The 14217-nt window shown below is 42.9% G+C and overlaps 1 protein-coding gene across 1 annotated transcript in view; it reads left to right on the forward strand.

Annotated features, from left to right (window-relative positions):
* The window catches only part of plch2a (phospholipase C, eta 2a), a 92470-nt gene that overhangs the window by 51347 nt on the left and 26906 nt on the right, over window positions 1-14217 (forward strand). Inside the window, exon 9 of the mRNA XM_074680925.1 lies at window positions 1225-1396. Within this exon, the coding sequence (XP_074537026.1) occupies window positions 1225-1396 (172 nt within the window). The remainder of the gene's footprint in view (window positions 1-1224; window positions 1397-14217) is intronic.

The raw sequence follows: 14217 nt of genomic DNA on the forward strand, positions 1-14217 counted from the left end.
GTTTGTCATGTCACAGAGCCAGGGAGGTGGAGCAGAGACGCTGTGTTTGTGTGTGTGAGATACGGACACAGAGAAAAGTAGAGGAGAAACAGGAGCGAACGTGCGGACCATGTAAAGAAATGTTCCGGAAAGTGATATGCAATATCAGCTTTATCGATACAAATGGTAGAGTCCCATTTCTATATAAGAAACATATCGATATCATTAAACTGTCCATATTTCACCCAGCCCTACTTCAGCATACCAAGACATTTTGGGTTATTTTATGCCATTGACTTCAAGGGAACAGATTAGAGATGGTCCCTTCCTGTTCCGACATGACTAAACCAGTTCAGAGTTTAGTGTAGCCCCTCAGTCCACCAGAAGACGACGGCGGTCCAGAGGAATCCTGGATCCTACCAAGCTGCTAACTGACAGTCAGCTGCTGAGGTAGACATACAGGTTAATAGTTAACTAGGATCCAATCAGCTCACAGACAAATCCAAACAATCCAATAACCCCTGAAGATATGCTTTTCATGTCTGTGTGCTGAAAAGCTCTCAATCCACTGCCGATGGGTTCAGGTGATCATCAGATCAGGTTGAACAGATCCTCTGGGTTTCACACTCTTCCAGTCTCATGTTCTGACTTTGACCTCTGTTCTAATGTCTGTGTTTGCAGTTTGTGTTGTGAAAACTTGTTTTAAAATGAGGTAAATGTGTTCGCTTACATTCAGCTACAAACATAGGCTCATGTCTGCTTCAGCCTTTATCAGAGGCTCAGTCACGGTTTGCAGCGGCCCGGGAGGAGGTGTAGTGTAAGAGCTGCTACTTTAAATGGTAAACCTTATTTTCAAATGTCACACTTTGTTTTCTGGCCATTTTCAGACTTATTTTGTAAATTTTAAAAGAATTGTTTTCTGTGTCTCCTGTATTAATCTGTGAAAAACAAAGCAACACGAACTTGTAGGTCACAGTCAGCTATCCAAACCAAAGCTTTTCAGAAGGGGCCTGATGCTTTATTAAATGCTGTTTCATGACATTAAGGGTTTATTTTGTTCTCATTTCAGCTTAAATTGCTTTATTTCTTGATATGCTTTGGAAGAACATGTCTGTAATCCTTATCTCTGGGTAAAAAATGGGAATGTAGATCTTCAACAATGGATTATTCACCTCACACGCTCAGCTGGAACTCTCTCCTTGACCTTTTCTGACTTAACCTTGTGTTTGTGTGTTTATTTCTCAGCTACCCCGTCATCCTGTCCATCGAGAACCACTGCAGCGTCCCTCAGCAGAAGAAGATGGCGCAGTACCTGATCGAGATCCTCGGGGACAAGCTGGACGTGTCCAACATCAAAGCGGAAGAATCTGGACGGCTGCCGTCACCAGAAATGCTGAGGGGCAAGATCCTGGTGAAGGTAGGGTCAGAGCGCGGCGCTCCTTAAATGAGTCAAATGTTGGAGTCAGATTCTCCCCGGTGAGGGGAGTCCAGCCTCAGGTGATTATCTCTGCTCTTCGTTTTATGCTGGCCGGTGTGAGCGTCACCGCGCAGACTTCAAAGGCGGTGAGCCACTGATTGAGGTGATGTGATTAGAGAGTGTTAACATGTTGGAGATGAGAGCAGAATACAAACAGGAGGGATGCAGGGGTTGAGCTGTGGATGCGTGGTACCTGCAGAACGTCTCGTTATCTGAGCACTGATCTGTGGATAATGAGAAACACTGTCTGGACTTCATCTGACCAAAGATAACTCAGTGATCCGGTGGCTGCACAGCAGACCCGGCTGGGCTTCAGCGCTGACTTTAGGAAAACACGCTGCTCTAAACGAACACTTGACCTTTACTGCAGGTTTCCAGCGGCTGAAGTGTCCAGAATGATCTGAGTTTAGCCTCTCAGGCCACCTTAAACAAAGCCTGCCAGCCTGCGAGCCTGGGGTGCTTTAAGAGCTCATCCCCAAAGTTGGCTGGAAAACTCTTCCTCCTGCTGTGGATCCGGCTGCATGCAGACGGATTTTCAACTGAAGATCATTAAAACAAGTTCAGACAGGGAGTAAAGTGGTTCAGTGTTAGGAAAGGTGTGTCCACTTCACCGCACAGTCAGGGCTGCTTCACTTCTTTCTAGTTCCTCTGCTCATTTGTAGTTTAGAGCCCCTTTAGTGGTTGTCATAACTCAGAATCTACCAGGGGTCGTTTCTCTGCTGCAGTCTCCTCTTAAAAGCAAACGGTCTCAGAATAAATGTAATAAAGTCAGTGTCTCCTCTGAGCAGGGCTCCAGAGACGCTGAGTGAAGCTGCTGCTAACTCTGGTTCAGCGTATTTCTTTGTTAACTGCAGGCATGCAGCAGCCTCAGCTGTGTGTCCTGGAAAGTGTGTGTGAGAACTCTCAGATAGAAGAGGGGAGGTGAAGCAGCTCGCACAGGGAGGAAGAGGTTGAAGCTTTTTGAACACTTGGTGTTGATTTTATTTTTTGGTCATTTGTTGGGTTCTGATCTGGTAAACAATATCCAGATCTGATCTGCAGCAGGGGAGTTAGACTCAGCGTTGGAAATTAGCACTCGCCACTCGCCATTGGCGAGCATTTTTTCTGTTGGGCGACAAGGACTTTTCGCCGACTTGCCACATGACGAGTAGGATTCTAAACCTCCCAAAAAGTATCACACCTCTGAGGTCGGATCATGCGTGATTTCTACATTGCGATATATTTTCATTAATATCTCTGCCATTTGCTGCTCAGTAAATATGGTTTAAGCGCTCCGGAGAGCCGAGACTCTGCCGTTTACAGACGTGCCTCTGGCATGATTCTAGGCCTGGGCGAAATATCGATTATATTGATTAATTCAAATTTTTCCTTACGGTGACATGGAGGGATCATGATTTGTGAAAACAGACTGCGGGGAGGGAGACGGGATGACGATGGGCGATCGAACAGAGCGGCGCGCTGCTCGGACAGACATGACTGAGAAGTTGTTTGACATTTACCCGGGAGAAAGCTGAGTCCTGTCTTTACCTGCAACGTTTTCTGTTCTATCAACTAAATCCTCCATTCAGCAGTAATCCATCCGCTGACGAGCAGAGCAACATAACACAGACAGCATTGAGGTGCGCTCTGTTAAGAAGGGGCGGACCAGACTTTTTAGACTGGGGTGCCACGACCAGGGAACTGACTTATGCAGGGAGGCATAAATTTTATGAGCCCACACTAGAATAAATAGCATTTATTTTCACATGTTTTTTATATTTAGATTAAAGGATAAACAGGCTCTCTCAAATATGTTTTGTCTGCCCTTCAGTACATAAGTAATCTTTTCCAGTGGAAGGGTAGACAACATCTGTTTCCTCCCCTGACTTACTGCAGGCCCATGAACATTTTTCCAACATAAAGAAATACACCACTTCACATTTAGCAGGCTTATATCTATAAACACTCTTTCAGCTTTTGTGTATGTAGGTGTCTCTGGGAATAAGCCGGTGTTGGGTTCAAAACAAATTTCTTAGATACAATTTTTTCATTTTCACCTCTGATTCCCTCCCAGGACAATAACATTGTCCTACAATACCACAAACAATGAACCAGTGTTCCTCCATATTCAGCACATTTTGGGCATGCATCGGAAAAAATTTCATCCTACCTATTGAGATCTACTGGCGTTACATATAATCTCATTAACCATTTGAACTGGATTAATTTTAGCCCTATATTAATAGACCTGGTATGTATGAAGAAAAATTTGATGCAAAACGAATTCAAAGTCACAGAGAAAGATGCCTAGAAATTTGAGCATGTGTAACTACAAATTTGCATTCACAAATAAAAGTGCTTTAGGAGTTGTGTAGTTGAAGAATTTTTTTTGCATACCTGAAGATATTTTTTTCTGCAAATACATTTCAACAGTTACAGGTCTTCAGATTTATTTTTTGCAAGTGCACAAATCCACTATTGCGAGTGTTAAAATCTCAATTCTGCACATTCTCACTTTTGCTCCCCTTTGTCTGAGATCTTTGGTGCAAAACAAAGCTGAAGTCTCAGTAAAAGATACCCAAAAGTTTGTGTATGTGTAACAAAAAAAAATTGCATCCGCAAATAAAAGTGCTTTAGGAGTTGTGTAGTGGAAGAATTGTTTTTTGCATACCTGAAGATATTTTTTTTCTGCAAATACAATTCAGCAGTTACAGGTTTTTAGATTTATGATCTGCAAGTGCACAAATTTCACCGCTGCAAGTGCTTACATTTCAATTCCTGCGCGCTCTCACTTTTGCTCCCGTTTGTCTGAGATCTTTGGTGCAAAAGTAATTTGACCACTTGCAGGATACGGAGGCGGGGTCTGTTGGAGAATGGCAGCTACTATGACCAATCGGAGCACGGCCCACCATGGCCAATCAGAGCAGGGCCACTCTGGCAGGTCAGAGTGCTTGCGAGTGGACACGGAGCGAATCTACCGCCAACAGGACCCTTCACCGCCAGCATCAGGTGATTTAAAGTGATACTCTGGGATGGAACCTGTTCTATACACTCTATGGATGGAACAAGTTGGGTCCTATCACAAGGTTTAGGGCAGAAATGACCCTACAGCAGTGTTTTTGTGCAGCAGAAGCCCAGAGCGCTCACCCAAACACCCCCTCCCTGCTCGTCAGCCGGTTTCCTATGCACTCAGACGAGGCCATATTTGACTTGAACAAAATCACAAATAAACGGACTCCCACCAAAAAAATCTGATATCGGTCTGCATTCTTTATTTAGAGAATTTTCAGCGCGTTACTTTAACACAAAAACACCGCTAGATAAGGCTCTAGTTCTCATTGTGTCGTAAAACGGCGCTACCTCCGCTGCAGAGCCACAGCTGGCTACGAGGCGCTCGTCACTTAGCGTATCAGTGCGCGCGCGGCGTGCCAGATATAAACAAACGCAGGTAGTCTGCCAGGACGAAGAGACACGATGAGAACTAGACCCCACCTCTGTATCCTGCAAGTGGTCAAATTACTTTTGCACCAAAGATCTCAGACAAACAGGAGCAAAAGTGAGAGTGCGCAGGAATTGAAATGTGAGCACTTGCAGCAGTGGATTTGTGCACTTGCAAAAAACAAATCTGAAGACCTGTAACTGTTGAAATGTATTTGCAGAAAAAAAATATCTTCAGGTATGCAAAAAAACTCAAATTTATGGTCATCTTTCTCAACTTCAACTTTCAACTTTATTTTATTTGTATGGCACTTTTCATGCTTGTGCAACACAAAGTGCCTCACAGCGGATAAAAACAAAAGGGAAGACCAAACAAACAAAAAAAAGAAAAAAAAGAAAAAGGAGTACCATTCAAACCCCAAACCTCCCACCCCCATAAATATACCCATTGCAACATGGTAACACCCACGCACATACATAGACATACATACCGGCACACACAAACATACACGCACGCACACACACGCACACACACACACACACACACACACACACACACACACACACACATAGACAGGCTGTTGATGAGGAGACATGGCTGGGCACCAAGATCTGAGGTGAGGAAAAAGCTACCTTTGGGGGCTGCGCACACCGGGAGGAGCCATGGCCCATGGCTGAAGGGGGCGCCACCACAGGGACCACCCCAGCCCAGGCAGACAGGTGGCTCCACACCAAGGTGTAGAGCTCACTAGCCACCAGGGCCGGAGCCATCCATGGGACAGCGCCCCAATCAGTGGGCCAAAAACAGCTCCCGGTGTGGCAGGCCCCCAGGAGGAAACACTGGAAAACCGAGGGACTAAAATAGTAGAATGAGATAAAAGGTCTAGAAGCTAAAACTGAAGGAATAAAACAGTAGAGATTAAATAAATCTTTATCCTAACATAAACATCAAACAACATTGAAATGAAACAACATAATAGAACAGGATAAACTAATCTAATAAATAGATAAATAAATAAATAAATAAATAAATAAATAAATAAACAAAACAGAATTAATAATAATAGTATAAAGTAGAGTTATAATAAAAAAGTGTAAAAATAGGGGTAAGCATAAAAAGAGGTTAATCTAGTTAGTTAAAAGCCTGATTAAAAAGATGGGTCTTGAGCCTCTTTTTAAAAATATCAACATTCTCTGCACCCCTGAGGCTCTCCGGGAGGCTATTCCACAATCGGGGACCATAACAATAGAATGCCGCCTCCCCGTGAGTTTTAGTTCTTACTTGTGGTATTGTTAAAAGGCCAGCACCGGAGGACCTCAGGGTCCGCGAGGGTTGATAGGGTAAAAGTATTTCAGATAGATAAGATGGGCCAAGACCGTTAAGACACTTAAAAACTAATAAGAGAACCTTAAAATTGATCCTGAAACGCACGGGGAGCCAATGCAGCGATTTTAAAACAGGCGTAATGTGCTCCCGCCCTCTGGTCCTCGTCAGCACTCGTGCGGCTGAGTTTTGCAATAATTGTAAATTGTGTATGTTCTTTTTGGGAAGACCAGAGAGCAGGGCATTACAATAGTCTAAACGACAGGAGATAAAAGCATGCATCAGCACCTCCGTGCTGGCCTGAGAGAGAAACGGGCGTACTCTGGCTATATTCTTAAGATGCTAGAAACCTATCTTCGTTATGTTTTTAATGTGTGAAATAAAAGTGAGCTCAGAGTCCAAAATCACGCCCAAGTTTTTTACAGATTTTGAGGATTTAAAATCCTGTAACTTAGGTAAGAGTTTCTCTCTCTGGCCTTCAGGACCAATAACTAAAACCTCTGTTTTGTCCTGGTTGAGCTGTAGGAAATTAGCTGCCATCCATGACTTGATGTCTAAAATGCAGTTAAAAAGGGCATCAATTGGCCCTGTATCATCAGGAGACACGGCAATGTACAGTTGCGTATCATCAGCATAGCTATGGAAGCTGATGCCGTGCCTCCTGATGATGTCCCCAAGGGGTAGCATGTATAGATTAAAAAGAGCTGGACCTAAAATTGACCCTTGGGGAACCCCACACTCTATCTTATGGGTTCCTGAGGAACATGTATCCATACTTACAAAGAAACTTCGATCAGTCAGGTAGGACGTGAACCAGTTAAGAACAGTACCAGAGAGGCCGACCACATTCCTCAGTCTATTTAATAAAATGTGATGGTCTACTGTATCGAAGGCGGCGGTTAGATCCAGTAGAACCAACACTGTGAGTCTGTGGTTATCTAAATTACATCTGGTGTCATTTAAAATCTTTATAAGTGCTGTCTCTCTACTGTGGTTCATCCTAAAACCAGACTGATGAGTCTCCAGAATATGTTTTAAGTTAAGAAATTCATTTACTTGGTTAAAAACAAGTTTTTCTCTGTGACTTTGAATTCGTTTCGCACCAAATTTGTCTTCATAGCTATGTGCCATGTTACATGCATCCCTCCAATCCTCCTTTGTCAACACTAGATCTCGTTCCAAGCTTTAAGTCTACCGTATGAATCTGACATTTTAGATAACATCACATCATAGGTGTGTGATATCATACCTTTTTTCTGACTATCTTTTGTTATTATTTCTTCTAAAGTTGACTGAGTAGGATTTGTCAGAACATTGTTCTGGTTTTTCTGTATAAAGCTTCTAAATTGAAGATGTTGGCTGAAAGGAGGGAGAAATCTGATTGGCTACAGATGCTTCCCTATTGAAAAAAACACATTCGTGGATCGAGCCACGTCAGGGGAGTCTCAAAAAGTTTCACACACAAATGCAGCGATGTTCACAAATGATGAGCGGTTTGTGAATGCAGATTCAACAGTTTGTAAATAAATATCACAATATATTTAGTTGTTTTAAACGAAAACTGCAAATTATTTTTAATATATAAACATTTGTGGATTTTCATTATGAATATATAAAACAAGTAATATTAGTGTGTGCATCAGAAATACATTTGTGAACTTTGAAAAATAATTGTGAGTTGAGAGACATTTATGTATTGATCCCAGTATACATTTGTGAATCCTTCTGTGTGCATTTATTTATTATGAGACTGATCTAACTACATATACTTTTAACCATTTAGGTGAAATTGCCACCTTTGGGGTTCTCTTTTCCAGCATCCCTGTAGACCAAACAACATGGAGCTTGATCTGAACAAGCTGACTTTGTCAGTTTGTAGCGTAGTTTAGTAGCCAGCTATATTTATCTCTACTCATAGCCCTGTGCTCTGAGACATGTCTGTAATGTGTAACTTAAGTGAATCCTTGTTCTGTCCTACCAGAGTTCATCTACCAACTCCAACCTCACCAAGCAGAGCCAACGTTACCTGTTTCTTTTTCCTCATTTTTAAAGTAAATTGTTCCTGGGTCAGTGGTTGAAAAGGTGGGGCCACTTGATTTGCATCTAGGCTAGTGGCAAATTTACCTTCATGTCAACCCCTGAAATAATGCATAATAATCCTAAAACCGTGATTATTCCTCAGACCGTTATCGTACTGTCAAAATCTGTAAATGTTGCATCCCTCAGCTTCCCTTTGGGTCAACAAAGGCCTCTCAGCTGGCTCTGCATCGATTTATACCATGAGCCGTCAGATCTTGGTGGGTTTAATACAGTAGCAAAACGTCCAGGAGCAGAGATGTGTCTGTAAGCGAGGCAGGAAACTTTATTGAGGTTAATAAGGTTTAATCAACACCAGCTGCTTTCACTAAAAAACAGGCTGCTCGCCAACACCTGGCACGCTAGACAGCTCTGCCAGCTGCTCCACCTGCACCCTTACCTCTGTGTGTGTGTGTGTGTGTGTGTGTGTGTGTGTGTGTGTGTGTGTGTGTGTGTGTGTGTGTGCGTGCGTGCGTGCGTGCGTGCGTGCGTGCGTGCGTGCGTGCGTGTGTGTGTGTACGGAGCAGAGGGTTATCAGGGTCAGGATGTTACCAGCCTCACTCTGCTTCAGGCCAACACCTCTGTGTTGTGGGGAGAGGCCTCAGCTGATGACTTTAAATCGATACACCCTGCAGAGCGGATGGATGGATATCTGTTTCCAAAACCTCTCAGTCTACCTCTTGCTGGCTTCTTTCTCTCCCTCATATCTCCTTGATTTCTGTGTCAATGAAAATGAAATGAGCTGCAACAGGTGCTCCTTCTCTGCTTTTATGGGCCACTAAATCCTCTGCTCGGCTCGGCTGCTCCGGCTGTCGGGAGGGATTGTGAGACAAAGATAATGTCAAGACAGCCATAAAGGGAGGAGGATTATCAGCTTTAACAAGGGCCTGGTGCAGAAAACAATGCTAACACTGACAGAGCCTCTGTCAACAAGACAGGCTGCTTTAAGATGCATTAACAAGGCACGGCACGCACACAGGGCCAGTTTTAATCCAGTTTATCACTGCTCTTTAGGAGGAGACAGCTCCTCCGTCACCATAACTGAACTTAATATGCATTCATATTTATTCTGCTTCAAAGTCAGGCAGAGGAGCCCACAGTGCAGAGACTCTTAGGCAGCTTAAATTAATGTCAGTATTTCTGAAAGTGAATTCCCTTTAGAGGAGCAGAGTGTATTTTACGAACAATTACTGACATTTTCCCTCAGAAATCATTTTCAGGTCTTTGAAAGTTTAAAAAAAGAATTTGTACTGCATGCATACCTGCAAAACACCCATCAGTCATCACAGAGGGGTTTCCTTCCTGATGGGTTGGAGCTTTTTCTCCATCTCAGTCACGTTTTTAGATTAGCTCCTGCAAGTTTCAACCAAGAGTTGAGTAAAACGTCTTTAGCACAGCTTTAACAGGACAGAGAAATGAGAATGAGGAACAAAAACTGCAGAATGGTGAGAATGACCTCAAACTGCAGAGATGCCATCATACACAGGCGTAGAATGATAGACGTTTTGCATGGGATTAAGATCTGAGATGACTTTAGTGTTAATCAGGAAGTCAACATCTTATAAAGGTGGATGCATTTAATAATAATAATGATAAAAGCAAACTTTGTGTATGAACCATGTCTGAAATAGAGTAAAAGCAGCATGGCGCTGCCCAAGTAGCTGCCTGTTGCAGCAGCTCTCTCGTCTTTGTCCGTTCCTTGTAATTTTTTTCGTCTCTTTTTCGTCATCTTTGTATTTGGAGTGGATCATCACTTTGTATGGTTCATTGTTGGTCACGGACACCAAACTTTTTGTGGCTTTTTTCGGCGATATTTTTTTTACTACTTTTCTCCTGTGTTTGTCTGGAGATCCTACATGTAACCATGGCTGCATTGTTTACATGCAAAATTAGCTGTTAGCAGCCTGTAGCATGTCAATGCTAACTAGTGTAGGGCTTGATGATTTCCCTCGAGCTGAGGAGGAGGAGGTGAGGACGACGTGCCGGTTCTCGGATGTGAGCTGGGAGGTGACGACGTGGACCTGTCCTTCCATCCATTGTTGTTGGGAACGTGGGATCTAGCCCCGGGGGATGGACGAGCTAGCTGTGCTAACCCAGCGGCATCGTGCTGTTCACGGACGTGGCTGACGGAGCTGACATCGGACGCCGGCGCCACATTGGAGGAGCTTCACCTGCTGTGAGCAAACAGGATCCAGAAGACAGAGACTGAACAGACTGCTGGGGAGGCTCAGTCCTGGACCCTGTGGAGGTGGAGACTGGCTGGGCTGGAGAGTGGGGGACGAGTGGTGGACGGGATGTCGTCATCTAATTTCTTATGGACTTTTTTTGCACTTTCTATACTCTTTCTTACTTTTGTTTTCTTAAATGCTGCGGTGACTCCTGAATTTCCCCTCGGGGATAAATAAAGTATTTTCTATTCTATTCTATTCTATTCTATTCTATGTAGATTGAAACACACTCAGATAACAGCTCATGTTATCTGAGCGTGCTTCAATCTAGCTCTTGATCTTTTTTTTTTTTTTTTCCAAAGAGTCTGCCAATCTGACCCCCTCAGGAAGGTTTTCCCAGAGGATTGGAGCTCTGACAGAAAAGGTCAAAGGTCAGCTTTAGACCTCAGTCTTGATTTTGGAACAGTGAGCAGAGCTTTTGCTCAAGACCTGAGGTTACGACCAATACATGGACATGAACTGAGCAGAGCAGAAGTTTAGTCTGGGAGCAGGTCCAGAGTGTTCTTTAAAAGTCAACAAACCAAATCGTAAATTGTGTAGAGGAAAATATCCAAGAGCAGGGATGTGGTCTCTCCTTTTACTTGGAGATCAGGGTTCTGTTTTTGGCCAAGTTGTGACGTGGCCAAAGAGTTGCAGTAGTTAGAATGAGAGGGGAGACAAGCATGTGTCAAAGTCTCAAGATTAAAGTCCCTGTGAGGAGTTTCTAAGTAGTCTTGAAAATTCTAGATATCTGCCTGATCCTAATGCACACTTTGAAATGAGATAGTCAGCACTAATATTACAGGTTACAGGTTGTTTCTAAATGCTTCTTTACTTCTTGATTGGGTCAAGCAGGACCAGATTGACTTACAGCCCGTCTGGGTCTCTATGACAACACCACACCGGCTGATAAAGTTTAACAGAGAGAAGATCTGTGTTTTTCTCTGTTGAAAACGATTTCTGTGATTAATTTTGTAGTGATGGTGGACACTGGAGCCTAACTGTCCAACAGAAAAAGGACAGAAGAGCAGAAGAAAGATGAACAGAGGAGAGAGAGAGAGAGCACAAGCTAAAGGCTACAAGAGCTAACCTGTTTGTGCTAATGCTGACTGCAACCCACAGTCAGCAGTTATTCTGCAGTGGTCTGTTCAAACTTGAGAGTCTATCAATAAAATGAAGAGTGAGGTTAGGTTAGTCCTGCTTGGTGAGGTTGGAGTTGGTAGATGTGCTCTGGTAGGACTAGGGTTGCACAATATACCAATACTGAGAAAGTATCAATACCCCCTGTTTTCAAGAAATAAAAAATGATACCACGTGTTTTAAGTATCAATACCCCAATGCATTTTTTTCGTCTGAATCAGGGACATTTTGACTTAGGCAACTTGTGAGTCTGCAGCCACTGAGCTGGGTCCTCTCTCCTCTCTGAGGAATGGGCGGAGACTTGCGCTCTTAACAAAGTGTGTATTGTTGTGAAGCTAGACAATGAGCTTGTATTAGCTTCATGTGTCAACGCTTGACAGCTTTCAGTCCGACGAAGTTGTTAACGTGCATCTTAATAATCCGATCTCATGCTGACTAGCTTGCAGTTTGATTTCTTAAGCTGCATGCAAAAGTACAGAAGGAGTTACAGACATGGCAGACAGGGCTACTTTGAACCGGCCGCAGCTTGTCGAAAAAGCCGGTGCACGGAACTCTAACTCTGTGTGCAAAGCCGACAGTCGGGGCGGCTTCGTAAGCTAATACACGTATCAAAGCCCGTCTGTAAAGCTTAGGACCGACACACACACGGAGGAAACACTACAAACATGATGAAGCACCTCACAGTTCAGCATCCTCACCTCCTTAAAGAGCAAGAGTGACAGATTCAAACGACGTGCCCAAACACAAAAGTCTAACGAATGTCAATTTGTGACAAGAAAACTAGTTCACCACAATTTGTAGTTGATATGACAAATAATCAGCGTCAAAACCACATGAGCTGCCCCACCACGCAGCCCTGAGTCACAGAGCTGTGGTGTGGACACAGTTTAGATGAGTGACAAGTACTTTTCTAACTGTAACTATGATAGAAACCTATAGGAGACACTAAAGAGTTGCATCTGTGAAAGAGCTTAAATAACACAGGTACATTTTTTTTAGAGTATTCATGTTTAAAGGGCACTTTTTAGTGTATCAGCACACACAGTGTGAGCTAAACTACAGTGTGCTGAGCATGAAAACAATAGATGGCTGTTAAAGTCTGGCAGGGTAATTTTACCTGCTCATTACTGTACACCAATTACTATTTTCTGGTTTTCTATTTAGTTGAATTATTCGTGAGAATAATAAATCAGTTCAGGTTCCCTCTAGGAACTGATTCTGCATGTAATCTATAAAACTTTGTGGTTGTGTGTGTGTTTTCTGAAATATTAGCACAATTTACAAATCTCCCTTAGCCCCACAGACACACAAACAGATGTCAAAAAAACTGTCTTGAGGCAGCCTTCTCTTCAAGCTGTTTTTTTAATTTGTTTTCTCATATTTTAAGTTTGCCATGGTATTGATTAAGTATCGATATCAAAATTTTTTAGACAGGTATCATATCGAATCATAATTTTGGTATTGTGACAACACTAGGTAGGACAGAACCAGGATTAACTAACCTTACATGTTACAGACACATCTCAGAGCACCGGGCTGTGAGTACAGATAAATATGGACAGCTACTAAACTACATACAAACTGACAAAGTTAGCTTGTTGTCATGTTAGCCTACAGATAGGTTGGAGCACCAGGCTGCCGATAGCACTACATATAGCTGGCTACTACAGCGTTTGCGTGATGTCACGTTTCAAGCTGTAGCGCTACGTAACTGTACTGATAAATACCTTACCTTGGTGCGTTGTATCCCGTATGAAGTTCTCTTGAACAGGTCAAGTCTGTCACCCTGCTCTGACATATGTGTAGCATATGTGTAGCTGTAGCTATAGTAGCCCTAGCTAGATCAGCTAATGCCAACGCGGAGTAGCAAAGGATTGGATATCAGATAAAAACATGAGTACCTTTATTTCCAGCACTTTCCATATCATGGAAAATTTCTAATATACTTTGGTTTCAAGTGAGGTCCTGGTTTATCTTTATTTCAAGCGCTGTGTGCTCCTCCCCTTTAACCTTACAGAGGATTGAGTCACCGCTTCACTAGACATGAATGTGCAAAGTCAAGGGCTGAGGGATTAAAACTGTCTCCATTTAGAAGTTATTCACTCACTTTCACTCACACTCAGCTCCTGTGAGGAGCCTTCAGTTTGTGTTGACTCTGGCGCCCCTCATAGACGAAACGGTGCATAATCTCTTGTTGATTTTATCCTGTGCTTTATTTTAACAGTCAAATGTGACTTGCTGTGAATGTTGTACTTCAGAAAATGTAAAGGAGGACACCTCTGCAGCTTCAGTTTATCATCATATCATCTGGCGTGTGCGGCAGCTTCAGACATTTAAAAAGATTTACTGTGAGTTTTCAAAGGTTGTAAAGAGACACTGATGGTTATTTCAGCCTTTTCCACATGCAACCTTTTTCAAATCAAGTGTTTTAGGCTTCAAGCTGCAGCTTAAGCCCTGCGGCAGCAAACGTTCAGATGTTGATGGAGAGGAACAGATTATAATTCACCAGATTAAGAGTTTAATTGTATTTATGGCTTGAACAGTGTGTGCACAGATAGTTCAGATGAATGTGAATCATTCTGAATATTTATTGACCT

This window comes from Halichoeres trimaculatus, unplaced genomic scaffold, assembly GCF_033239565.1.
Source record: "Halichoeres trimaculatus isolate MK-OKI-2021-1 unplaced genomic scaffold, fHalTri1.1 fHalTri1_scaffold_11, whole genome shotgun sequence".
NCBI classification, from domain to species: domain Eukaryota; kingdom Metazoa; phylum Chordata; class Actinopteri; order Labriformes; family Labridae; genus Halichoeres; species Halichoeres trimaculatus.